The 25,401-nt window shown below is 43.4% G+C and overlaps 1 protein-coding gene across 1 annotated transcript; it reads left to right on the forward strand.

Moving 5' to 3' along the window:
* The first annotated feature begins 745 nt into the window (after positions 1–745).
* LOC104041590 (phthioceranic/hydroxyphthioceranic acid synthase) lies at positions 746–13,895 on the forward strand. Its single transcript, XM_064441828.1, has 6 exons — positions 746–806; positions 1,734–1,887; positions 6,138–6,298; positions 7,118–7,321; positions 7,425–7,606; positions 7,888–13,895. Exons 1-6 carry the CDS (start codon positions 746–748, stop codon positions 13,450–13,452), a joined length of 6,327 nt encoding a protein of 2,108 aa, XP_064297898.1. The 3' UTR covers positions 13,453–13,895.
* The last annotated feature ends 11,506 nt before the right edge of the window (positions 13,896–25,401 follow it).

A 25,401-nucleotide genomic window follows, 5' to 3' on the forward strand; every position in this document is an offset into this window, starting at 1 on the left:
AAATCACATTATATTTTGAGTTGCTTCACAACAAAAAGCTTTCCCCTGTGAAAATGCAAATGAAATGAAAGGCCAGTTATTTGTATGGTTGTAGTGCGGTTACCTAGAGATGGTGCATTGTCAGGAAGACAGAGACCTTGTAGCTGTTTGTGGCTTTGAGCGTGGTCTATCAGCATTAACCTCTGACTACAGAGGGAGCTGATTTAGTTAAAAGCTAGGCAGCCTCAGGATCCAGCAAAGCAGAGCTCTGGATAAGGTTTTTCTTTCCAGGCACTTTTCCAGGATGTGCAAGATGCACCTGTTTTTCCTGCAGCTATTTGATCGCCTAGTGCCTGTTTAGGTGGTCTGATTTTAACTGGTAATTTGCAGAGTCTGTTTGGGAGATCTGCTTCTGTACGCATGAAGTGAAGCAGGGCTGATCTAGGGAGAGACTCAGGAGCAGATCAGCTGGTGGCAGTATCAGAGGTTGAACAGTAAAAATGAAGTGTCTGTGAATGAGGGAGTCTGGGGAATTAGCCAAGTATTTTCCTGTAAAGAAAACAAGAAAAATACCGCACAGCTCTGGTCACCTGTGGGAGTGTCATTTCTCATCAAAAGCAATAACGAATCGTTCAAGATTAATCAAGCTTTGAAAAAGTATGTGTGTTTCTGGGAAGGTCACCTTTTAACCTAATATTTATTTAATGATAAATGCGTGATTGTTTGAGCTGGATGACACTTGTACCTGTATTTTGCAGCCCAGGAGATGGAGATCAAGACTGCAGATGAAATTGCTATTGTGGGAATAGGATGTAACTTTCCCGGAGGTAAGATTTGGATAAAAGCAAAGCAGGCTGCTGAGTGAACATTGGAAAGCGCCTTCATTTATTAATGTTGAAATGGAGGAAAAACACACGTTCCACCCTCACTTATGTAGAAATCATTGCTTTGCTACTTGTAGGATCTCTTCAAAAGGTCACGCTGTGGTGGAAACTAATTGGTTCAAATTAATCTGCTGACAGACAGACCTGCAGTGCTGGCTGTGGGACAGCATTGAGCTGCACACATGAAGCTCATACAAATGAACTGGATGGGTCTGGGATGATTTGAGCTTTCTGCTTGTGCGCTGGCCAGACGATTGTGCATTGTTGCAGGACTATGCATCCACAGGGACAGGACAGATCAAGGGCCTGTCAATATCACCAGCTCTGCCTGTAATATAATTAGGTTGGAGTCACTGTTACTGACTCCTAGCAGAGTCCCCAGCCAGTGCTGGCCCATGTCAGTTAGAGCTCTCCTGGTCAGTGCTTGGGCATGCCACAGGTGAGCACCTGTAAGGGACTGTTTCCAGAGTGAGTGTGGGTGCGGCCACTGTGTGTGTTGGGAAAAGTGGAAGCTGAGAGGAGGAGAAATGTGAGCCGCTGTGCGGACACCATGTTAATTAGTTTCAGGGCCAAGAAGAGAGCCTAGACATATCCTCAGCACCTGGAGCTAGAGCTCTGGATCTCAACCAGTAAGGACAGGGTTCCTCACAACCCTGTCCTTAGGTGTTGGGCTCCGTCAGCATTGAATATACGCATACTTTTATGATTGCTTTAGGTGCCCTTCTAGTGTTAGGGACAAAGGATAATGCCTCTGGCTTTTTCCTGGTGTTTGTAAGCTCAGTCTGTCTTCAAAGAGCTAATGTCCAGAGGTGACTGGACATGGGGAGGGGGAGCACATATTTAATCTACTTTAAAACCTTTGTACAACAGGTGATGGAATTGACAATTTCTGGAAAGTCCTGGAGGAAGGCAAAAACTGCACAGTAGAAATTCCCCCTGAGAGATTTAATGCCAAAGAGTGGTATGATCCAGATGATAACAAGCCAGGAAAAACATGTACAACGCGAGCTGCTCTTCTCAATGAGTGAGTCTGTTACTATGTGGTGCCACCTATTTTTCTTGTACTTAGACTAACGTGCCCAGCCTTTCACAGGGTGGTGCAAGGCACCATCTTTCTTTTACCTCACATGAACATGCAGTTGTCAAAGTGCAGGAATTCCTGGTGTGTGACATCAATGAGCAAATTTAGTTGCAGGCAGTGTTAAGCACATATGTACATGGCTGGGAACACATATAACCTTCGATTATGTTATCGACCATGTACGTACCCACCATGTGTTGAGATGTCAGCTGTCATGGATGGAGGTGTCTGCATTTTGGGTATACAGAAGTACACATGCAGTATGCATTAGGGGTTATATACTGGATCTGGGGTTGGCTCCAGCCTGCCAAATAATTCATACTGTCTCTAGTACTATGGACTGTGGAGGAAGGTGGCAGAGCATGCACTCTGAGCTGTAAGAACTGCCTGGTAAGTCTCCTCCAGTTTCAGCCTGAAGGTTAGCCAGCTTTGCTGGCCCTCAGGACCTAATCCTGTTCTTATGGCTACAAGTAGCTCTAATCCATGTGAAGGTGTGACAGTTTAGAGAGAGAGTATGGAAGTTTGATTTTGCTAGATAGTCAATAAGGGGATCTTATGCTTAATTTGTGTGTTATGCTTGCTTGTAAACCTGAACTATTAATAATTTCATAATAATCTTGCTTTTCTCTGGGCTCATACTGGCGTATCTTAAAAAAAGAAACTTTTTCTGTATTCTGAATCACTATTCCATAAAATTGAGGCATTATGTATATAAAGATACTAGTAGGTAAAGACACTAGTGCAACGAGTAATCCCAGAAGAGCAAACTACTGTATGCATCCCTTCACTTGTATCTTTCATGTCTCATGTCAAATTATCCCAGAGATATGGGTACAGCTGTATGGGGGCTATGACTAATGAGAAGAATAGAAAATTACTGTAAGATCAATATATACATCTTTTAAGTCCACATTCACCTTAAATCCTCAGGCTGTAGACCTTTATTCAAATGAGAAGTTCACATGCACAGAAACAATTTCATTGCCTCCTGAGAATAATACTTAGCAGGGTTGAATCATAGGACCCAGGATTACTTCAGCGATTAGTCCATGCCAGACATTCAATTCTCCACTGAAATCAAGAAATTATAGAAGGCCATGCAAATCTGATCTTGGGATACAAGATCAAGCCTGGGCTTGGTGTTTTGTACGTGTGGGCCTACTCTGAAGATGTCTTTAAAGATAAACACACACACACAGACAAAATCACTTTGAATTTATTATTAGAGAAGTATGGGCATCTCTTGGAAGCATCTGAGCTGACCCTCTACTTATTGGTTTTATAATTGTAAAGCTATTGGCTATTGCTTTAAAATAATTTAGAAGATAATATTTGTTTAAAACTCACATTACAGCAGAGGGAGTCTCATTTTGCAAATTTTCATAATCTGAGGAGTCTTTTTGCTACTAGAGGGATAACCATGGGAAAAAAGATTTCTAGGAGTGGGCTCATAACTCTGACATGCAGAATCATAGTTTGTGGTGGGACATAAAACATCCTTGTCCTATCAACATTTTGGCCTATAAACATAAACATCTTTGGCCTATAAAACTTTGGCCTATAAACATTTTCTTCTGAATTTCATAAATGGGAACTGTGCCCACTTACTGCTTTGCTTTCCATGAAATTACAATCATGGTATTCATCACTCACTTCCTGTAAATATGAATCACAGTGTGTCTGTTAAGATCAGAAAGAAAATCAGCGCTTCTGTTCCTCTGTATGGGGAATTGTTTACCGGAAACTGGAGCAGCAGCTTTTCTGGAGAAACCCGCCATGAGTGACTGTTTTCCCTTGCAGATCACGTACCCGTGCCTCTAGGGTCGAGGTAGGTATTCCATCCCACTTCTTCATGTTCTTTCTGTGGTCACGCAGGTAAAACCATAGGGTGCCCCGTCGTGTGTATCCTTTCTCTTGAGCAAAGGGATGCTTACTGCTAGTGGCTGAGATATTGGTCCGTGCTGGTGGGGAGTAGGACATATCTTCTTTGAATTGCTGGAACTCCCGGGACAGTTTCTCAACAGCAGAGATGAGATGAGTGAGGAATAGATATTTGCTCATGATCTTTCCAGGACATTACTGCCAATGAGTTCTCATGCATTGATGGTGCACTCTGAACAAACTTCTGCCACATGGGTTGTGTGCACTCGGCTTCATCTGGATCTTTGGATGACTGTTGATCGTCCAGGCCACCATAAATCACCTCAAGCATGGCTAGTTCCCTCAGGTACTAGATACCTTTCTCCATGGTCATCCATTTTCCTAGGCGAAATACAATATCTTCTTTGAAGGGGTACCTTTCTCTCACTCCAGACAGGAGTCACTTCCAGAGGATGAGGGCTTGTTTCTCTTTTCCAATTGCTTTGTCAATGTCCCCTTCCCTAGAGAGGGATCCCAGTTGTTTGGCTTCTTTCCCCTCTAATTCCAGGCTACTGGCCCCATTATCCCAGCATTGGAGCAGCCAGGTGATAACGTGCTCACCTGAACGACGGCCAAAATCTTTTCGTATATCCCGCAACTCACCCAAGAATAGGGATCGGGTGGTCTCTGTTTCTTCCTCCTCCTCTTCTTGTGATGGCCCTGCTTCTTCATCATCTCTTTCTAAACGCGTTGACTTTCTCTTCCAAGATTTCTTCTTGAGTATAGGGGCGACTGATACTGGCACGGGTTGGTCCTCTGATTCAGCTGCAACGCTTGGCACTGGGGTTTGAGTAGCTGCAGTGTCTGTCATGGGGGTTTGAGCGGCCGCAGTGCTTGCCATTTTCTTGTCTTTGTCTTTTTAGATCCAGAGGCCTTCTATTCCCCTTGGGGGTACTGAATAGTGTCAAATAGGGCTTGATAGGCATGGGCCAGGCCCCAGCACATTGCAGTGACTTGTATCTCTCTGGAATTGCCTGGGTGACAACATACTTCCTCCAAATATTCTGCTAATTTTTCAGGATTCTGCACTTGTTCAGGGGTGAAGTCCCACGACACTGGTGGTGCCCACTGCCTTAGGCATTTGCCCGTACTATCCCACATACCCTGCCTCGCATAGCTATCGAGCCTTGGGGCAGATCTCTGGATGATATTCTTAAATTGCTTATTAACCTTAGACAGAACTGAAACCATCTGCCAGAGCAATACCAACAGATGTATCTTAACTACCCAAGGATGTTCAAGATACTGAAAAGTTGTTGTAATGAAGGAGGAGACATTATATAAGATGGTAGCTAAGGTGCCATTCTGTATTTTTGCCATAAAAAGCCTCTCAGAGGAGGAGGTATAATTGCTAGTTGTCTCCATGAGGTGGTAGCCGAAGTACAGTAACAGCTTCCATGCAAGACCCAAATAACCCATAACGCTCAGGGCCAGTGTTTTAATAACAAATCTCCTAGGCAAAACATCTCTAATCACTGCAGAGCACAGCAAACTACAAAAGCCAACGGCAATTTTTAACATTTACTTTACAATCAGCATGGTATAGACTAGACAAACTAATATTGAGAAGAGATGAATTAATGCTGTGACCAGCAACTGTTATTATCTCAAACCCTTCGTGCCCCACGTTGGGCGCCAAAAAGTACTGTCATGGTTCAGCCTCAGTCGGCAACTAAACACCACGCAGCCGCTTGCTCACTCCCCCCACCCTGTGGGACGGGGGAGAGAATTGGAAGAGCAAAAGCGAAAAAAACCCCAACTTGTGGGTTGAGATAAGGACAGTTTAATGATTACAATAAAATAATAATAATAATAACAATAATAATAATGATTATAATAACAACAATAATGATAATATAATAAAAAGGAAAAGGGAAAAAGGGAAAAAAACAGAAACACAAACTTATAACTGCTCACCACCTGCCGACCGACGCTGCCCGTCCCCAGTCAGCGATTGCTGCTTCCCTCCCCCGGCCAGCCCCTCCCAGGTAACATACTGGGCATGATGTTAACATGATATGGAATATCCCTTTGGCCAGTTTGAATCCACTCTCTTAGCTGTGTGCCCTCCCCTCCCGGCTTTTTGTGCACCCGGCAGAGCATGGGAAGCTAGACATGTCCTTGACTAGTGCAAGCACTACCCAGCAACAGCCAAAACATCGGTGTGTTATCAACATTGTTTTCATGCTAAGTCCAAAGCACAGCACTGTGCCAGCTGCAGTGAAGAAAATTAATTCTATCCCAGCTAAAACCATGACATCTGTATATTTTAGATTTAATTCATTTGACAACCACTTGTTTGGAATCAATGATCTGGAAGCTGAACGCATGGATCCGCAACAGAAGTTACTGGTAGAATGCACCTACAAAGCCCTGGAGGATGCAGGAGTCCCTGTAGAAGCTGTCAGTGGCACGAGGACAGGTGTTTTTATTGGTAAGATGAAAATTTCATAGTGAAAATGTCCATGTGAACCTCACAAAGATCGGAGCACTCCTTCATAAACTTTACATACGTATCTAGCACTGGAGAATTTAAGGCTACTGTGCTATGGCACTACCAGGTTTTTTTGCTAGGGATTACAAGGCTACTCTAGAAGTTCATTATATAATTCACATGTCTATTTTAGATGCTCCGCTTAGTGTCTCAGGCACTGAAGTTGAAGCAGGAAACAGTTAGTTTGCCTCCCTAGGAATGATACTCTCGAGCCAGGCCTACACTTTTTTCCAGTATACCATTTCCCAGTATAACATTGGTTAAAGTGTGGTGGGGGTTAAGATCCTTTTAAACCAGCAGAAATCCTCATGTAGATATTAGTATGCTACCAAGGTGCACTTGTCCAACTGCTTGTTTTGTCAAGGACGTAGAACAAACAGCACATTTTTGCTGGTGTAATTTGTGTCTCTGCTAAGAGGAGTTTTGTGGGATAGTTAGGCTGATGTAACTACAGGGGCAGCCTCTTCAGATGAACTTTTAGTCTGAAACATGCTCTTCTTAACTTGGTACATCTGAGGAACTGAAGTTAATGTCTTGTACATTTATATCCCCACTATCCTCATCGTAACTTCATAATATATATTCCTGTAGCTAAACTAAAACAACAACTCTTGAACTGAGATACAGAAATCTGATCAGGCTACAGAGAGCTTACCTGCACCATACAATGAGCTAAGCCATCAGGAAAGGCCTGTCATTTACTGTGCATCCCTTTTTTTTTGCTTGGGTTAACGTGACACGTATTTGATATTTTTACAGGTCTTATGAATCGAGACTATGAAATCATAGCAAGCAGAGCAGTAAGTGATATAAATCATTATGATGGTGCTGGATCAGCAATGAGCATTGCTGCTAACAGGATCTCATTCATATTTAATCTGACTGGACCATCACTGGCTATAGACACTGCATGTTCATCTTTTCTTTTTGCTCTGCACTATGCCTCGCAAGCAATTAAATCAGGTAAGGGGACTGAAGAGATGCTGGACAAAGAAATTATGATTGCTGCTGTTTCTGTCTATTATCCTAGATATCTCAACATGAGTATGTTTCTATTTTACTCCAGGAGACTGTGAGGCAGCAATCTGTGGTGGAGTGAACTGTATAATAGATCCTGGCACCTTTGTATCTCTCAGTAAAGCAAAAATGATCTCTCCAGATGGAATAAGCAAACCCTTCTCCAAAAAGGCAGATGGTTATGGAAGGGGTGAAGGCTGTGGTGTTGTTTTCCTCAAACCACTGAAAAAGGTAAGATTGTCTGTGAAGCAGTGTAAGATAAGACTGGTTTCTTAGATCAGTTTTGTGTCTTCAGCTCTAATAATTACTTTGCCAGGAAAGAGTTTCTAATTCAAGCTCAAGATTAATAAATCATTAAGCATGAAGCATTTATGCACTTGCCTTAACATGGGAAAGGGATCAACATTCAAAAGTTAGTATTATACTCTGTCTGTTCTTGATGTTGTTTGTTTTTTTTCTTATACAGAGAAAGCATGAAATTATAAAGATAATTTTACCTTTTTATGAAACAGGCAAAGGAAGACTACAGCAAAATCTGGGGTGTTATAAATATCAGTGCAGTAAATCAGAATGGTAGGTCCATAACTCCAATCACAAGACCGTCTCAAATACAGCAAGAGAAGTTACTGCGCAGCATTTACGGAACTCATGTTGATCCTTCCGTTTTGCAGTACATTGAAGCACACGGTACAGGGACTGCTGCTGGAGATCCTACTGAAGCTGAAAGCCTAGGGAATGTCATTTGTAAAAACAGGTCTTCACAAGTTTCCATTCTGAGAATTGGTTCAGTGAAAGGAAATATTGGCCACACCGAATCAGCTGCTGGAGCAGCAGCGTTAATCAAAGTGCTTCTGATGATGCATCATGGAAAGATTGTTCCATCCTTGTATTACTCAAAGGAAATGGGCAGCATTGATACAGAAAAATTAAACCTTGCCATTCCCACAACTGTAGAGCCCTGGGAAGAATACAGTGGGTATGGAAGAGTAGCTGGCATCAACTGCTTTGGATTTGGAGGAACCAATGCTCATGTTGTAGTCAGGCAAGTTAAGCAGCTAGAGCCTCTTCCTGCCTTTAAGAGGCCCCTTGAATTAGTTCTGCTGTCGGCAGCATCAAGGAAGTCCCTTCAGATGACAATGGCCGATACAGCTGACCAGCTGAGCACAACAAACTTAATAACTCTCCCAAGCCTGGCCTATACTTCTGCCTGCAGAAGAAGCCATGCTAACTACAGGTACCGAAAAGCATTTGTCACAAATTCTCTCCAACACTTGCAGCAAGAGATTATGTTGGCAGCCAGCACTGAACTTACTGAATCAAAGGTGGGACCACAGCTGGTGTTTGTGTTCTGTGGCAATGGTGTAAAGCTGAAGGAGTTCAGTGAGGCACTGCTGAGCTCAGAGCCAGTGTTCAGAGACAAGTGTAAGGAAATAGAAGCGCTTTTTCAGAAACATGCTCCCATAAGCCTCCTGCCAGCAAGAGGTCATAGCCAAAAGGATTTGTTGAATCCAGAGCTTTCCCAGCCCTTGCTTTTTACCCTGCAGGTTGCCTTGGCTTCTCTTCTGAAATACTGGGGCATTAAGCCAGTTGCTGTGGTTGGCCACTCAGTAGGGGAAGTTGGTGCTGCGCATTTTGCTGGGTACCTTTCCCTGGCAGATGCCGTCAAAGTGATTTATCACCGGAGCCGGCTGCAGGCAAAGACTGCCAGCGGCAGAATGTTGGTGGTTGGAAACATCCCTGTTCAAGAAATTGCTGAACGACTGCATCGCTACTCGGGAAAGGTGTGCATTGCAGCTTTCAACAGCCCAGTTTCCTGCACCCTGTCTGGGAACTCGGACTCTGTGGATGCTGTCCAGAGCGATTTAGCTCAAGCTTTCAGCAAGAGAAACATCTTTCTTCATGTCTTAAATGTCCCAGCTGCATACCACAGCTCCAGCATGGATATGATACTTGGGGAGTTGGAAGAGAATATACAGCCTTTAGAGAAACAGAAGGGGGAAATTGAAGTGATTTCAACGCTGACTGGTATGGCTGCTTCTGAAGAGGACTTTGCTCAGGGCAAATTCTGGGCCCAGCATACTCGTGAGCCTGTAGCTTTCACTCAAGCCATCAAAACTGCAGCTAGAGACAGGGAAAATGTGATGTTTGTGGAAATAAGTCCTCACCAAGCATTGCAGCGAAACATAAAGGAAACTCTAGGAAAAGGCACAAAGGTGTTCTCTTCTTTGCAAACAGATGCAGAGTATCAGACACTCTTCACCCTGGTAGGAAATCTGTTTGAACTGGGATATAATCCCAACTGGCAGCACCTTTATAATGGGTATCAAAGTGTCCCAGTGGCCATTCCACGGTACCAATTTGATCGCAAAAAGCTCATGGGCTGCCTGGATATCCATCGACAAGCAAACCAAAGAGGTGTCAGCTCCAGTCATCCTTTGATTTATGGCATAAACAGTGACAACATGGAGTTTGGCTGCCTGCTGTCTCAGGACACGACATCATACTTATATGAGCACAAGAACAATGGTGTGCCTTTAGTTCCTGGTGCTTTCTATGCAGAGCTTGCTCTGGCCTCTGTGATGAGCAGCTCAAGACCTAAAGTGCCTCTGAGTGCTTGCCAGATGTGTATCAGTTTTTCTGCACCGTGTGTTCTCACACAGAGTTCCCAAGTCTTGAGCATCAAGCTGAGTCCACAAAAATCAGTGACAACCTTTGAGATACTCTCTTCCTCCAATGCAGTTTATGCTGCAGGACACATTACAAAGGGGCCTGAAGCTGCGGTGGAAGAAAGCACCATCTCCTTCCAAGACATCTATCAAAGATGCAGGTCAGTGCTCAGCAGAGAGGAGGTTTACGAAACACTGTCTCAGGTTGGCTTTCAGTACGGCTCCATATTCAGACAGCTCAGTGATGTGCATTATTGCCAGGAACTAAAGGAAGCTATAACAAGCATAAAGGTGAACAAGGAGACTGTCACAGAGATGTACAACTACTGTATCCATCCAGTGCTGCTTGACTGTTTTCTGCAGATGACCACTGTCATGACCTCAAGGATGTTCCATTCCAGAGCAGGCTTTCCTTCAGGTATAGGCAGCCTGGTGGTGCTCCGGCCACTGGAGGAAGAAATGATGATATTTATGAGAACGAGCAAATCCATTGGGAACTGCCTAGAGGTCTGTGGATGCTTTATGGACAAATGTGGCTCTGTTTTGGCTGAACTTAAGTGTGTTGCCATCACTTTCATGAAGGAAGCATCTCCCAGAGACAATGAGTTCATGTTTGAAAACAAGTGGAAAGAAGTCTCTCCTTTGCAGATGACTGGACATCTGGGGAATATGCCCAGAGTCCTAGTGTTTGCTGACAAATTTGGCATAGCTGAACTGCTCAAAAAGTATTTACATCCTGATTCAAGATATGTTATGTATGAGGACTGGGAAGCCCTCTTGGAAGGCCATGCACAAAATAAAATGAGAGCAGAGGTTGAGGATTATGACGACATTCTCTTCCTGTGGGGAATTCAAAAGTTAAATGAAGATTTCCCAAGCAAAGTGGTAGACCATTTGGCAAAGTGTTGTGAAGCCTATCGCCAAGTTATTGTGGCATTAAGAGAGAAAACGTCCCACTGTTCAGTCAGAGTTATCACCTACAGAACAACAGAAGGAAGCGTAGACCACGTTAACTGTGGGTTTGCATTGCATGGCATGACCAGAACTTGTGTCGTTGAGGTTCCAGAAATCACATTTCAGATGATTGACCTCAGCTCTTCGAGTTCCTTGGACATCTCAGTGCTAGCAGATGTTCTTGTCAAATACAAAAGTGTGGACTATCCAGAAATTCGCATCAGCCAAGGAAGAATTTACGTGGCTGAAATCAGACGCACGCCTTTTGTAGATGCAGATTACAGCCAACCTGTAAGATGTCTCCAGAAGTCAGAAACATTCACTTTGTACACTTCTGATCCATACACAGCAAAAGACTTGTTTGCCGAATTATCCACCAGCACGGCTACTCAGCTTGACAAACAGAGCATTGAAATTCAAGTGGATAAAATATGTCTCCACTCAGAAGATTATTTTCCCATTAGTGTTTCTAGTCGTAACTTTGGTAATACCCTGTATTGGAATTCACAAGCAGTGGACAAACACAGACTTATAGCTCTTGATTTCAGTGGCACAGTAACAGCAACAGGCATTGGTGTGAAGCAAGTTAAAGTAGGAGATCATGTGGTTTCATGTTATCCAGCTGCTGCGTCATCCAGAGTTCAGATTCCAGGAACAGTTTGTTTCAATGTAAAGAAATTCCCATGCTTCCAGAACGTCCCTTGTATGTCATATTTTATCATTGCATGGGAAATCTTAAATCAGAGGTTATGCAATGAGGAACATGGCAAAACATTAGGCATTATTTCTACAGAGCCATCATCAGTTTTGTGCCAAGTTCTTTCTGTGGCAGCAGAAGAGATGGGTTGGAGAACAGTACTTGCAAGGTTTGCTCCTGATATGTTCCAGTATATAAGTTTATGCAATGCCCTGGTTGTTCTTCCTCCAGTAAACAGGTTGTCTCGTGAGGATCTGGACCACATGAAGTTTCTTAAAGATGTGGTGATAGTGTGTGGCAATCGACAGTCTGAATGTATCCAGAATGTCAGTGTAATTGATCATGAAAATATCAGCTTTCATATCCTTACAGTTACCAGCATTTTCCAGAAAGCATTTCTAAAGGAATTGCAAAAGACTGTGCATGCATGGATCAATTCCATGGATATGAAACAGTTTAGACATCTGTCAGGGTCTGTTTTTCAGCAGACTGAGAACTGTGACAGAATGAACTCTGTGATGTCCTATTTTACCTGCAAATCTGTTCCACTTGTTGTACTGAGGAGGCAGAAGGACATCACCATGCTTTCAGATATACCATTGTATGAATCCCAGAAGAAGTTGTTTAAGCAGAATGCTGTTTACATAGTAGTTGGGGGGCTCACTGGACTTGGCTTTGAAACAGTGAAATTCATAGCTGAGAATGGAGGAGGGTGTATTGCAATACTCTCCAGGAAAAATCCAAGCAGTGAGAAGCAAGAAGAGATGAAGGCTTTGCAGCACCAGTATGAAGGCAGCAAAGTAGAGTTTGTGCAGTGTGATGTTATTTCAACCAGTGATGTTGAGAAAGCTTTCCAGTCCATTGCTAAAATCTTTGCAGGGAGTCCAGTCAAAGGTGTATTTCAAAGTGCTGTTGTTTTACAAGATGGCCGTCTTGAAGTTCTGAAATTGGCTGACTTTCAGAAAGTATTGAGCCCAAAAGTAGCAGGGACCCTAAATCTTCATTGGGCTACCAGAGGCCAGGAGCTTGACTACTTTGTGTGCTACTCCTCCATTACTTCCTTTCTGGGAAATTCCACCCAGGCAAACTATGCAGCTGCAAACTCTTTCTTGGATGTCTTCTGCCTCTACAGGAGGAACCATGGGCTTTCAGGCCAATCCATTAACTGGGGTGCTTTGAACCTTGGCATACTGTTGAATCAAAACCATATGCAGAACATGCTGGGATCCAAGGGCATAGATATTCTGCAAGTGCATGAAATTCATGAGTATCTCAGGAAGAGCTTACTTATGAATAACCCGCAGCAAGCCGTCGCCAAATTAAATTTTCGAATGTTATTTAATCATGTTTTTTCTCGGATTATGTTGCTGAAAAGTCGGTTCAAATCACTTATGTCAGAGGAATTCAGGAACAAGCTTGAAACCTCTGAGGAAGCTCAAATACAAGACCACGATACTGCCTTAATAAAATCTGAAGACTATATCACCTCAGTGGTGAGTGACATCACTGGATTGAGCCCAGATGAACTAACCATGAATACACCACTTTCATCATTGGGCATAGACTCTATGTTAGCTATGACAATTCAGAACCGTGTCTTTCAAGAGAGAAAGGTGGACATACCTCTCGTGAAGCTGGTTGATCCTCTCACAACTCTGTCAAATTTAGTAGTAGTTTTAGAAGAAACAAGCAATGGAAATGGAATAGCTGAGAAAAAAAATACTGCAGTTGAAAGTGCAGAAAATGGGAGCTGGCTGTAGGAGTCTTCTCACTCAGGAACTGTGACTTTGAGGATACCTGGACCCTTTGTGGTATGTCAGAATATGTCATTGCAGACAGGGTAGAACATCTGGTGATGCTGAATGTACTCTTCTGCGTTGACCCAGAAAAACCCACACCAGGTTCTTCTGCCATTGCACTAGCTGTATTACTTTCAGTCAGTTGTTTGACTTGTTACTTTCAATATTGTTTACCTTTATTTTCTATATTTTAAACTGGAAGTAGGCAGATTAATACACATATATTTTCATTTGGTAAATTTGTATGTTCATGGCACACTGCATTTTTTAAACTGTATGAAAGTTTTTATGAAAATGCTATGTTTGCACTTTGAAATTATGAGTGTACAAGTCAAGCAGCATAGGTTAATCGCAATTTTTGGCATTATTATATCCTTAATGTATTATACTTTTTTAAATATTATCAAATGTGTATAAATATGGGCAACTTTTTGAAAGATCTCTAGATGTTATAAATTTTAAAGGCTTCTTCTCAGAAAATTAAACTGATTTTTTTCCTTATATCTGCAAAAATATTAAAAATTTATCAGTTGCAAAGCATGCAGTAAATCAACCTTTTTCTTTATTAACTAATCATCTTTTATGAAAACCCAAATAAACAAGAATAGTAAAAAATTTAAAAAGCAAAACTGAAAGTGTATTTTGTCTTATTTTAATTTTTTGTCCCTCATCTGCTCAACAAGTTTAAATTTTCCTAATCCTAACACCTGACTTTATTTTAATCCAATGAGACCTACCCCACACTCTTGAAAGCAGAGCCCACAGAGAGACAAATTTAATGATAATTATGTAGCAGTGATCCAATTCTGGAAATTCCAGCATACTTTAAAATGACAAAAAAATCAAAGCATTGTATTCAGTTTCAAATCTGACTATAACAAATAATTTTCATACTTATAAGACATTTTCTATTGCAACTTTAAAAGCAAGCCCAGTCAAACACAGAATATAATTTGAACGTGTGCAGTCATCACCTGTGACTTTTATATAAATACCTGAATTCATTGAGAGACAACAGTCTTATCTACTGCTTCAAATACAAACTCTCTTCAGTTAGCTTCTTCAGATCAAACCAAATCATTCTAGATTAGTCTAGGGTGAGAACTGTACTTTATATTACACAGAAGAGGTTATAAATGCCTTTGATCAAGCAGGAATCAGCATTTTAGATTCCTCTTTTCCTATAGGACACGCTAATATTTATTTATTTAATCCTATACTGTAAGATAAATTTAGTGTTAAACTTTCTCAGTGAATTATATATGAAAGAGATACTTCCAAGTCTCCTCACCAAATTATACACAAATAACAATTTCCCAGAGACTCACCATTCACATCACTGGAACTTAAGAGGAATGAAACCGAGCAAGAATAGTATAGAAGGTGAACTGTAAATTATTTCCTCTTTATTAGGGAAACTTATTCTTCATTTGGAGGTGTTTGCTAACCACAGAGTTGATGTAATTAAAAAATTAGGTATCTTTTTACATCTTTCTCCAAAGTGGAGGGGAACTTTTAAGGACTTTCATGGAAAAATCATAGAATAGTTTGGGTTGGAGGGGACCTTTAAAGATCGTCTAGTTCAATCCCCCCTGCCATGGACTGGGACATCTTTCACTAGATCAGGCTGCTTCAAGCTCCATCCAACCTGACCTTGAACACTTCCAGGGATGGGGCACCTACTACTTGTCTGAGCAACCTGTTCCAGTGTCTTGCTACACTCATAGTATATTCCTTACGTCCAATATAAACCTACACTCCTCCAGTTTAAAACAATTACCCCTTGTCCTATCACTACAGGCCCTGGTAAAAAGTGTCTCTCCATCTTTCTCATAAGCCCCCTTTATATATTGAAAGGCCACAATAAGGTCTCCCGAGAGCCTTCTCCAGGCTGAACAACCCCAAATCTCTCAGCCCTTCTTCATAGGAGAGGTGTTCCTTTCTTCATAGGAGAGGTGTTCCTTTCTTCATAGGAGAGGAACACCACTTGCTACTGATCTCCATTTGGAGATTGAGCCATTGACTCTTTCGATGCAGCCATCCAGCCAATTCCTTATCCACCCAATAGTCCATCCATCAAACCCATTTCTTTCCAATTTAGTGACAAGGATGTTGTGTGGGACTGTGTCAAAGGCCCTGCAGAAGTCACGATAGATGACATCAGTTGCTCTTCCCTTATTTACCAACACAGCCTCCCCATCGTAGTAGGCCACCGGCTTATTCAGGCATGATTTGCCCTTTGTGAAGCCATGTCAGCTGCCTCTGATCACCTCACTGTCATCCATATGCTCTGGCAGCTTCCAGGAGGATCTGTTCCATGATCTTATTAGGCACGGAGGTGAGGCTTACTGGTCAGTAGTTCCTCTCCCTTCCCCTCTCCTCCCCTCCCTCACTTCCCTGTGGAAATGTTCAGTATCTCCACTGGATCGTTCTTTATGGATTGTGTTGGAGATCTGGATGAAACTGGTGAGGCTCAAGGAGGTTTTGGGAGATGAACTTCCCACACTGGCCTTCTGGTTTGCCCACAGTCCAGAGAGGTGCTGTGTCCTTCTCTCTTAAGGCCTCGGGTAGCCTTTGTGGGGGTCTTGTTGAGGTGTCTGCATTTGCAGACACACCCTTTCAGGTTGTCTTCAGCTATGCTGCTCCTGTCTCCTGGTATGTGGATTTGTCTTAGACATGCTTGTCACCAGCAGTGGTTCCAGTCAGAGTATGCTGCCTTCCAATCTTCATGGAAGTATTCCCCTTTTTTTGGAGGGGGGGTGCCTTCAAGTGTCAGACAGGCTTTCTGGATGGCTACTCCTGCTGCATGAAGAATGTTTGTGTAGCAGGAAGGTGGGAGAGGGCAAGGGACAGGGGACACATTGGTGAGCTCAGGGGCAAGTCAGTAAAAACCAGGCCAAGCTTGGGTGCATACTAGCATGGAAAAATCCCATGAGCAGCACCCTGGCCTTTGTGCTTTCCCAGGCTGCCAGCAGTTGCATGCCAAAGCTGAGCCTGCAGCTGTGGGAACACAGAGAGCTGGGAAGGTCAGTCTGTGAGGGCTGAAGGGTAAATTGAGACTGAATTAACATCACAGTGTACACCAAACCTGCCCAAGTGGTGGACATCAGTCTGGATCTCACCCATGAGTAAGCTTTGCCTGGGCCTGATGGGTTCATGTGACTAAGAATACAGGTGTCTGCATCTGAATCAGGTTTCCAGATTCCCTTCAGGTCAATGGAACTTCTAGGGCAACTACCCACAAATAAAGTCAGAGTACATAAATAGGCAGAAGGCTTGAAACTAAAAGTCTTGTTTCTCTCCACTGAATATAAAAGGAGCATAATGTGACATGCTCAATCATGCATGTCTTTCCTTCCACCTGTGAGGATTCCCTCATTCCTCTGGGAGATCCTGTAGGTTTCTGCTGTTCTCCTGGATGCCAGCTTCCCTCTGTTGCTAAAAGAGGCAGCAGTGAAGGCAACATGGCTCATCTGACTGGCCTGGCAGCACTGGGCTAATTAACTACTTTCTGCTGAGCTGTCCTCAGTAAAACTGCCCAGAAACCTCAAGGAAAACTACTCTGACAGCCTTGGAATTCACATATCCCCCATGGCACCACAAGATTTTAATTCCTGCATGGTTCTGGACTGTCTTGCAAGGAAAGGCAAATTCTTAAAACCTGCTTTGCATCTGAAGCCTTAATATGTTGATTATCTGTCTAAAATGTATTTGGCTAACTTTCCTTTGAAAAGGACATAACCCACAGAATTAAATGTTCAAAATGCAACAAAAGAGTAGGTCTTTGAGAGGGAGGGGGAAGACACAGATGAATAGACCAGTTTGTATTTTGTGCCATGTTAAACAAAGTTAAAGCCATCTCTAACTTCCAGCCCACTTGCCTGGAAAGATCTGTGGGTGGATGTCTCAGCTGCATGGCCACGAGTCCCCATCTTCCTTCTGCTCTCCATGTTATCTTTCACTTTTGTTTTTTGTTCTCATGACAGCTTCCTTCCCTTCCCTTCCCTTCCCTTCCCTTCCCTTCCCTTCCCTTCCCTTCCCTTCCCTTCCCTTCCCTTCCCTTCCCTTCCCTTCCCTTCCCTTCCCTTCCCTTCCCTTCCCTTCCCTTCCCTTCCCTTCCCTTCCCTTCCCTTCCCTTCCCTTCCCTTCCCTTCCCTTCCCTTCCCTTCCCTTCCCTTCCCTTCCCTTAATTTGTTAATGGCAAAAAGATAGCTATCCATGATGAAACAATCAAAAGCTATGAAAGGAAAGGAATTTTTTTTTTCGAGAGGGCATAGCAGATAGAGAGGGCACAGCAGTTTGTGCAGCAGTTCATGCAGCGGTTCATGCAGAAGGGTATGTGAGAAGGGTCACGCACCCTGATTGTAGGCCCACAGCCTAGGGAAGTGCTCTAGGTCTCTGCCATAATGGTGGACCTTGCCTCAGAGTTAAAACCAGTGTTTTTACATAGAAAGCCATTTGAGATGTCTGATGCTTCCACCCAGATCGAACTGGTAAGGAAGGAGACTTCAGAACAGGTGGTAGGTTGCAATGAGTGCCCAGACCTTTCTCCTGGGAAAAAAGGTAAGTTCCTGCAAAAGATGTGCACAGGCTGATGATCTGTTGCATCAGGTAGCCAGGTTGCAGGAAACAGTTAAAAGGCTGCACAGTATTAGAGGGGCCAAGACAGAGATACTTAACTGGTTTCAGAACCATGCTCCTGTGGTGGACACCACAGAGAATGAGGCACCTTGGACCATGGTGACCCACAAAAGCAGGACTCTACTTCAGTCCCCATCCTCCAGCTTTACGGCCAAAACCAGATATGAAGCTTTAAGAGCTGTAGACGCCCATGAGTGAGGTGTGCAAGGAGAAACTGTACCAGCAGCACAGAGTGGATACTGCAAAAAGAAACAACGGGTGTTCATAGTGGGTGACTCTCTGTTATGTGGCACTGAGGCACCCATCTGCCAGCCTGACAGCGGGTCACAAGAGGTGTGCTGCCTTCCAGGAGCTAAGGTCTGAGATGTTGCCAAGACTTGTCAAGAACACAGACTACTATCCATTGCTACTCTTCCATGTGGGCACAAATGACACCTCAAGCGGGAACCTGGGCAGAATCAAGGAAGACTACAAAGCCCTGGGGTTGCAAGTGAAAAGTAATGGTGCCCAAATTACCTTTCCTTGCATTTTGCCAGTTGGAGAAGGGTGCAGCCAGAAATAGATGTATAATGCAAATCATCTTCTGGCTTCATGGCTGGTGCTGTCATGAGGGTTTTGGCTTTTATGACAATGGGAGTCTTTGATGACTATAGCCTATTAAGGAGGGACGGGATCCACCTGTCTACAAGAGGCAAGGGAATCTTTGGCAGCAGGCTGGTCAACTTGGTGAGGTGGGCTTTAAACTGAAGGAATTGGCGGGGTGGGGTCCAAAGTGGCAACACTCACATCATTGTAACCAACTGGGGAATAAGCCAGGCCAACCAGAGCAGTGTCAAATGTTCCTTAGCTGCCTCCCAAGGTGAGAATCCAAAGACCAACCACCTCAAGTGTATGTATATAAATGACGCAGCCTGAAGAATGAACAGGAGGAACTGGAGCTCCGCATCCAGTCAGAAAGTTATGGTATTTTAGGAATAACTGAAACATGGTGGGACAACTCACATGACTGGAGGATCGTGATGGATGGCTATAGGCTGTTTTGTAAAAACTTGGAGGGAAGAGGAGGAGTAGTCATGCTCTATGTTAAGGAGAACCGTGAATGTATAGAAGTCAACTATGGTGGAAGCCCTATCTAACGCCTCTGGGTCAAGATCAGAGGGGTTTTCTCCAAGGGGGATCTTGCAGTAAGCATGCAGTAAGCAGGTCCTACTGACCTGCTTGCTGACTCGCTACTCACAAACCATGAAAACCTGCTTTGAAATATCTCCATTAATGATAGCCTTGACTGCAGTGATCATAATATTGTGGAGTCTGGGATTCTGCTGAGCATGCTGAAGGTTAGTACTAAGACAAAGGTTTTAGATTTTAGAGGAGCAACCTTGCTTGCTCAGAGCTCAGTTGGGACAGATTCCATGGGAAGCTTCCATTGAGGATAAAGGAGCTAGTAAATGCTGGGAGTTTTTCAAGAACACTCTTCTGGAAGCACAAAAACAGTTCATCACCTTTAAAGGTAAGGGAAATAGGTGGAGTAAGGGACTCTCTTGGTTTAACTGCAAGCTTCTGAGTCTGTTCAAAACCAAAAGGAAGCATACCAGTGATGGAAAAGTGGACGAATATACATTGAGAAATACAAGGGCATTGCCAGGGCCTGCAGAGATGCAGTCAGAAAAGCAAAAGCTCAGCTCAAATTGAAATTGGCCAGAGATGTCAAAAGCTACAAGAAAGGGTTCTTCAGGTATGTAAAGAACAAGCAGAAACAGAAGGAAAATATTGACCTGCTGTTAAACAGGAGAGGTGAATTAGCACCAACAACACTAAAAAGGCAGAGGTTCTCAACACTTTCTTCACCTTTGTCTTTAGCAGCATTGTTGGGCCCCAGGCCTTGGAAACAAAAATCCAGGTTGATGCAAACACAGACCCACTGGTTGTTGTAGGGCAAGTGGTGGACATTGTCTACCTCGATTTCTCCAAGGCTTTTGGTCTGGTTTTGCACAGGCTCCTTCTAGAAAAAACTGATGTGTCATGGTCGAGACAAGTGGTCTGTGTGGTGGGTGGGGAGCTGGCTGACAGTCCATACCCAGAGGGTGGTGGTAAATAGCTCCTTTTCAAACTGGCAAACTGTCACAAATAGGGTCCCCCACAGATCGATATTGGGCCCAACACTGTTTAATATCTTCATAAGTGATCTGGATGATGAGATCAAGTGTACCCTGATGAACTTTGCTGATGCTACCAAACTGAGTGGGGAAGCGGACACTTCAGAAGGGAGAGCCACCCTGCAGGAAGACCCGGATAGGCTGGAAGAGTGGGCTAACAAGAATCTTATGAAGTTCAGCAAGGACAAGTGTAAGGTCTTGCACCCAGGAAAACATAATTCGGGAGTGCAGCACAGGCTGGGATCCACCTGGCTGGGTCGCAGCTCTGTGGAAAGGGCCCTGTGGGTCCTGGTGGACAGGAAGCTCTATATCGGTGACCACTGTGCTGCTGCAGCAAAGAAAGCCAACAGGGCATCACCAGCAGAGAGAAAGAAGTCATTATCCCACTCTACTCAGTGCTTGTCAGGCCACACCTGAATACTGTGTTCAGTTTTGGTCCCTGCTATGCAAAAAAGATGTGGACAGGCTGGAGAGGGTCCAGAGAAGGGCCACCAAGATGATCAAAGCATTGTGAAGCCTGCCATATGAGGAAAGGCTGAGGGAACTGGGTTTGTTCAGCCTTGACAAAAGAAGGCTTAGGGGAGACCTTATCATCATGTTCTAGTATTTAAAGGGTGTCTACAAAGAAAATGGAGACTCCCTTTTTACAAGGAGTGACATGGAAAAGACGAGGGGTAATGGTACAAGTTACTCCTGGGGACATTCTGATTGGACACATGAGGAAAAGACTTCACATTGAGAACACTCAGCCATTGGAATAATCTACCCTGGGAAGTGGTGGATTCCCCAACACTGGACACTTTTCAGATTCAGCTGGACAGCTTGCAGCCCATCTTGTCTAGACCGTGCTTTTGCCAGCAAAGGTTGGACTAGATGATCCTTGAAGTCCCTTCCAACCTGATATTCTGTGATTCTACGGGGTTTTTTTAATCCTCCTCACAATTAGGGAAACGTGATAAAAGACTGCAAGGGCTGAGCTTTGACTCTAGTGGGCACATCCTGTTCAGTGTGATGGCGGTGCTGAGAGGATACTTCAGCCACATCATTTCACCAGGGACAACTTAACTGCATACCTGTTCTGAGGAGCCCACTCAGGCCAGGGACACAGCTTGCCCAGGGGACCACCAGCCCCGCCAGCAGCCACAGTCCCACCGTGCTGCTAGTAGAGTGTGGGCGCTGGCAGGCAGTGAGCCATAAGGCTCACTTTCTGGTTTTAATTCACAGTCTGATGTTTATTTGCCACTGAAGCCTTGGCAGCACTTTATCTGACAGCTCAAGTGTGAGGCAAATTTCATGAGCAGACAAGCCAGATGAAAAGTAAACACTGAAAACGCTGGCTAGATCAGAAACATCAAAACCAGGGAAGCAAAAACAAGATGGGAGGCTGACAGGGGCTAACAAGGGAAGCAACTATAAAACCTCTAAGTAAAAGCAGAGTTAGCTCTGGACAGTGCGTGGGAAGGTAGGAGAGATTTGTTCCAGGATTTTTTCTTCTGTTTAGCATATTGAAGAAAATCAAAGAAAAGACCCTAAGAGATAGAGAAGATTGTATTCTCCTGAAACCTTTGTTGGCAGATACTTGTTTAGCATGATCCTTGAAAAATTCCAGCAATGGCAGTTCCACAGCACCCTTAAGTAATCTGCTTCAGCACTTAATTACACTTAGTGTAAAGAAAGCTTTTCCTAATGCATTGCACTGCTTCTTGATACTTCCCTCTTTGCTGTAATTCTGTCCATTTTAATGGGATTGTTTTGTTCTTTTTTTCTGTGGCTCTTCGGAAGCTTTGAAGCTCTACATTTGGTTTCTTAAAACACTGAGGCAACTTGTTTTGTTTCATATTTATCACTTGCTGTTGACTCAGTTCCAAAAGCCATTTTTATTCCCCAAAATTATTTCACTAATGTACATTCATTATGAAACTATTTGCGTTGCATATTTTTAAAGCAGCTCATTGATATGAATATACTGCTATGAACCAGAGGCAGCTGTCTGTGAACGACATTGATAAAATTAATATGGTAAAAATTATCCTTTAAGAATTGACCTTGGCTGTTACACAGTCTGCAGTTGCTTACATTTTCCCCGAGTGATTTTCCTGATATTAGTTATAAATTCAGGGCTGGGTAAATGGTTTGGCAAAATATTCAAAGCTTCCTGACTTGGCAGACCAGCGAGCACCAAAACCAGATGTTCATCCCGACGTTTCAAAGAAGTAGCAAATACACTTATTGCACAATGAGCAAAAGCAACAGAAATCAAATTCTTTTCACTGTACTGTGGATACAAAAGAAATAAAGTATGAGGTGGGAGAGAACATGTCTTCTTTTCCCCAACAGTAAAGTGAAATTTTTAGAATTTAATATTTTTTACTACAAAGCAGAGCAACAACACTCCCTTTGGCATTACATGAGAAAAAAGAGAGAATGCTGGTTCTGTTCCCTGCAGTTGGGTCACAAAAGCAAAACAGAAGATATGCATAGAAAACTTCTAAATATCCTGCTTTCTGATGGACATGGAAATACCTGGAAATTGCTTATGGTGAGGATGGAAGTCCTAGTTTCAGAAAGGAAGAGGAGGGCAACACGATCTTAGAGGTAAAATAAGTGGTTTTGATGCTTCTTCTTTAAAGGAAAGGACCTAAACCACGGCCAGCTTAAACAGAAATCAGAGGCCTTTCCATATCAGTTCAAACAAGGAATGAATAGCCGCAGGTCAGGCACAGAGAGGAAACATCCATTTTGTCTCATCCTCCAGGCTTTGCAATGACTTTGTAAGCAATGTTTGTAACCACTTGCTACTTAAAATTTTCAGCACATAAGCCTCTGGACTGTGTATTCTTTCTGCTTCTTGTTATTTGTCAGTACTAATCCTGCCATATTGTTAAGGGACTGCATCACAGCTAAGTGCTCTGCTGTATTAAGCACTGTGCCAATACTGCTCAAAAGCTTCACAACCCTCAGCTTTCCAAACACAGTGATAAATCTCTGAGTAATGTTTTCAGTCATGCCAAAGTCACTTGGGCCCCTAAGCCAAAATTGACTTAGAGATGTACGTTTGTATCGACAAAAGCATTTACGCCTTGCTTCATTCAGCCTCACTCAGCGTCTGTCTGTACTTCTACATGCCAAAGGTCAAGAGAGAAGGAGACATCCATGCAAAACTTTCAGTTCCTCCTTTTAATGCTGTTGAGTTACCTTCCATGCATGGTGGTAGTCCATCTGCAAGAGTTAGAAATACACACACATGTCTCTCTCCCACACAGAAACATTCAATTCTTTGTGACATTTACAGTAAGAGTAGCAAACGTTTTAGGACAATGACTTCTGGCTTTCCCCTTCTTAATTCCTGGTGCCTAAGTAATTTATTTACAGAGCAAATCTCCCAAAGCTGACAGATTTTGATCACATTAAGCTGATGAAATATATGCATTTTTCCTGCCAACTAAGGAGATATTTCTTAGATAATCCAGCCGCCTGGCAGTACAGTGTCTGTCAGGAAATGTTTCCTAAAGGCATCCCACGTGATTTGGTTCAGGAACTTGCAGGAGCTCCAGGCAGCACCTGAGACGGGGCAAACCAGCTCAATGGCTGCTGCACCATGAGTCGATGGCCCCACAGAGCGGGTGCCAGTGGCAGCCCCAGGGCCGACATGGAGAGGTTCAGCTGGGTGGTGGGGGATGCTGAGACCAGCCTGTCTCCATGCTCCCAGCAGCTGGAGAAAGGGCTTAGCTCCAGTGTCTTCCAGTGTCTCCTCCCAGGACATGCCATGGTGCCTGAAGTCCCCCCAGCGTGCTCCTCCACTAGGAAAGCAAGGTACATGGGGATTTTTAACAAAGATGCAAGAAGTAGGCTTCTGACACTGTCTTGAGCTATTTTCTAAGAGTAACTAAATCTGTTTTCCTTCACAGCTGCATACTTCAGTGTAAGTTTATGTGCGGACACTCAGGAGTAAGAATTTCCTATCTTGACTTAATTAAAGTTACTTAAAAAGAAAAATCTCCTTAAATTAAATCAAGCCTCTTAATTTTGTCCTCACGTAGCTTTGTACCAGAATTTCTGGAAGCATGAATTAGACCAGATGTAGTCAATTCAGTTCCAGTGTGTGTGCTGAGGAAACGCTCCTGTGAACTGATTATCTGAGGATTTTGCAATATATTTCTTGTCAGCAGTCGCAATGAAGCACTTGAGGGCCTAAGCCACAGCAGCACGGTTAGACGACAGAATCCATAAAGAGCTTGCTGTGGCCTGTGATTAAAATAGAAAATGGCTTATTTAACTTCAGGCACAAATCCCATCACATTACTTGGCCCAAATCCACGAGTGCTTCCTGAGGTCAGGGAGAATTCACAGTCTGAGCAGAGGTCATGGCAATGCCTGGCTTTTTGCTGTAACAGTTCATCAGAACATAATTATAAAATTATAAGCATCAAATTGGTGATGCTTACAAAGTGCCTGTAAGGACACATCAAGTAAGGTATTGTGCTTTCTCTGCTACCTAATTCTGTACACAGAGAGCTGTCATTCCTCAGCCCATTGACTGCTCATTCTCCTACGTAGAAACAGACAATCCAACTCTTAGTCGAAAAGCATAGTGTCCCATACATATGCTTCCCTAAAGACAGTAAAAACCCTGGCGAAATGCAGCAATCAATATTTACTAATCTACCAGGAGTTTTTCTCTGCTGGGATCTACAGGAAAGAGAGAGAAGGCTGAGGGGCCAGCTTCCCCAGGCCAGAATTTAAAAATCAACATACTTGTCACATATGTCTACGTATGCATTTACACTAGCAGATATTTCCATGTTTGCTCCTGGAACAACATGTGAACAGATAATTGATTTGTACCTACAACTTTGGCCCTTATAAGTTGCCATTTTGAGTGCACACAGAAGTGGAAGCCATTTTGAGATGTCTGCTCATTAGGGTATCTGGTAGAAAAGAAGTAAGCAAATAAGCTGAATATTCATCTCTGATGAGGAAATCACTCTCAAGTGTATGTACTGATAAAAGTAATTAGCAGTAATATACAGTGAAGGCACAGGGAAGATAGGAAAATGGAAAGGTGGCCGTTCACTTTAACCCCCATGAAAATACAAATAATTTATTGTCATGA

This window comes from Phalacrocorax carbo, chromosome 2 (assembly GCF_963921805.1).
Source record: "Phalacrocorax carbo chromosome 2, bPhaCar2.1, whole genome shotgun sequence".
Classification (NCBI taxonomy): domain Eukaryota; kingdom Metazoa; phylum Chordata; class Aves; order Suliformes; family Phalacrocoracidae; genus Phalacrocorax; species Phalacrocorax carbo.

Excerpts from the sequence above, each read along its gene's own strand:
- LOC104041590 (XM_064441828.1), top strand. The coding sequence starts at position 746 with ATGGAGATCAAGACTGCAGATGAAATTGCTATTGTGGGAATAGGATGT. Across the intron at positions 807-1,733 it reads AGGATGTAACTTTCCCGGAG|GTGATGGAATTGACAATTTC; the intron begins GTAAGATTTGGA and ends TTTGTACAACAG. Across the intron at positions 7,607-7,887 it reads TCCTCAAACCACTGAAAAAG|GCAAAGGAAGACTACAGCAA; the intron begins GTAAGATTGTCT and ends TTTATGAAACAG.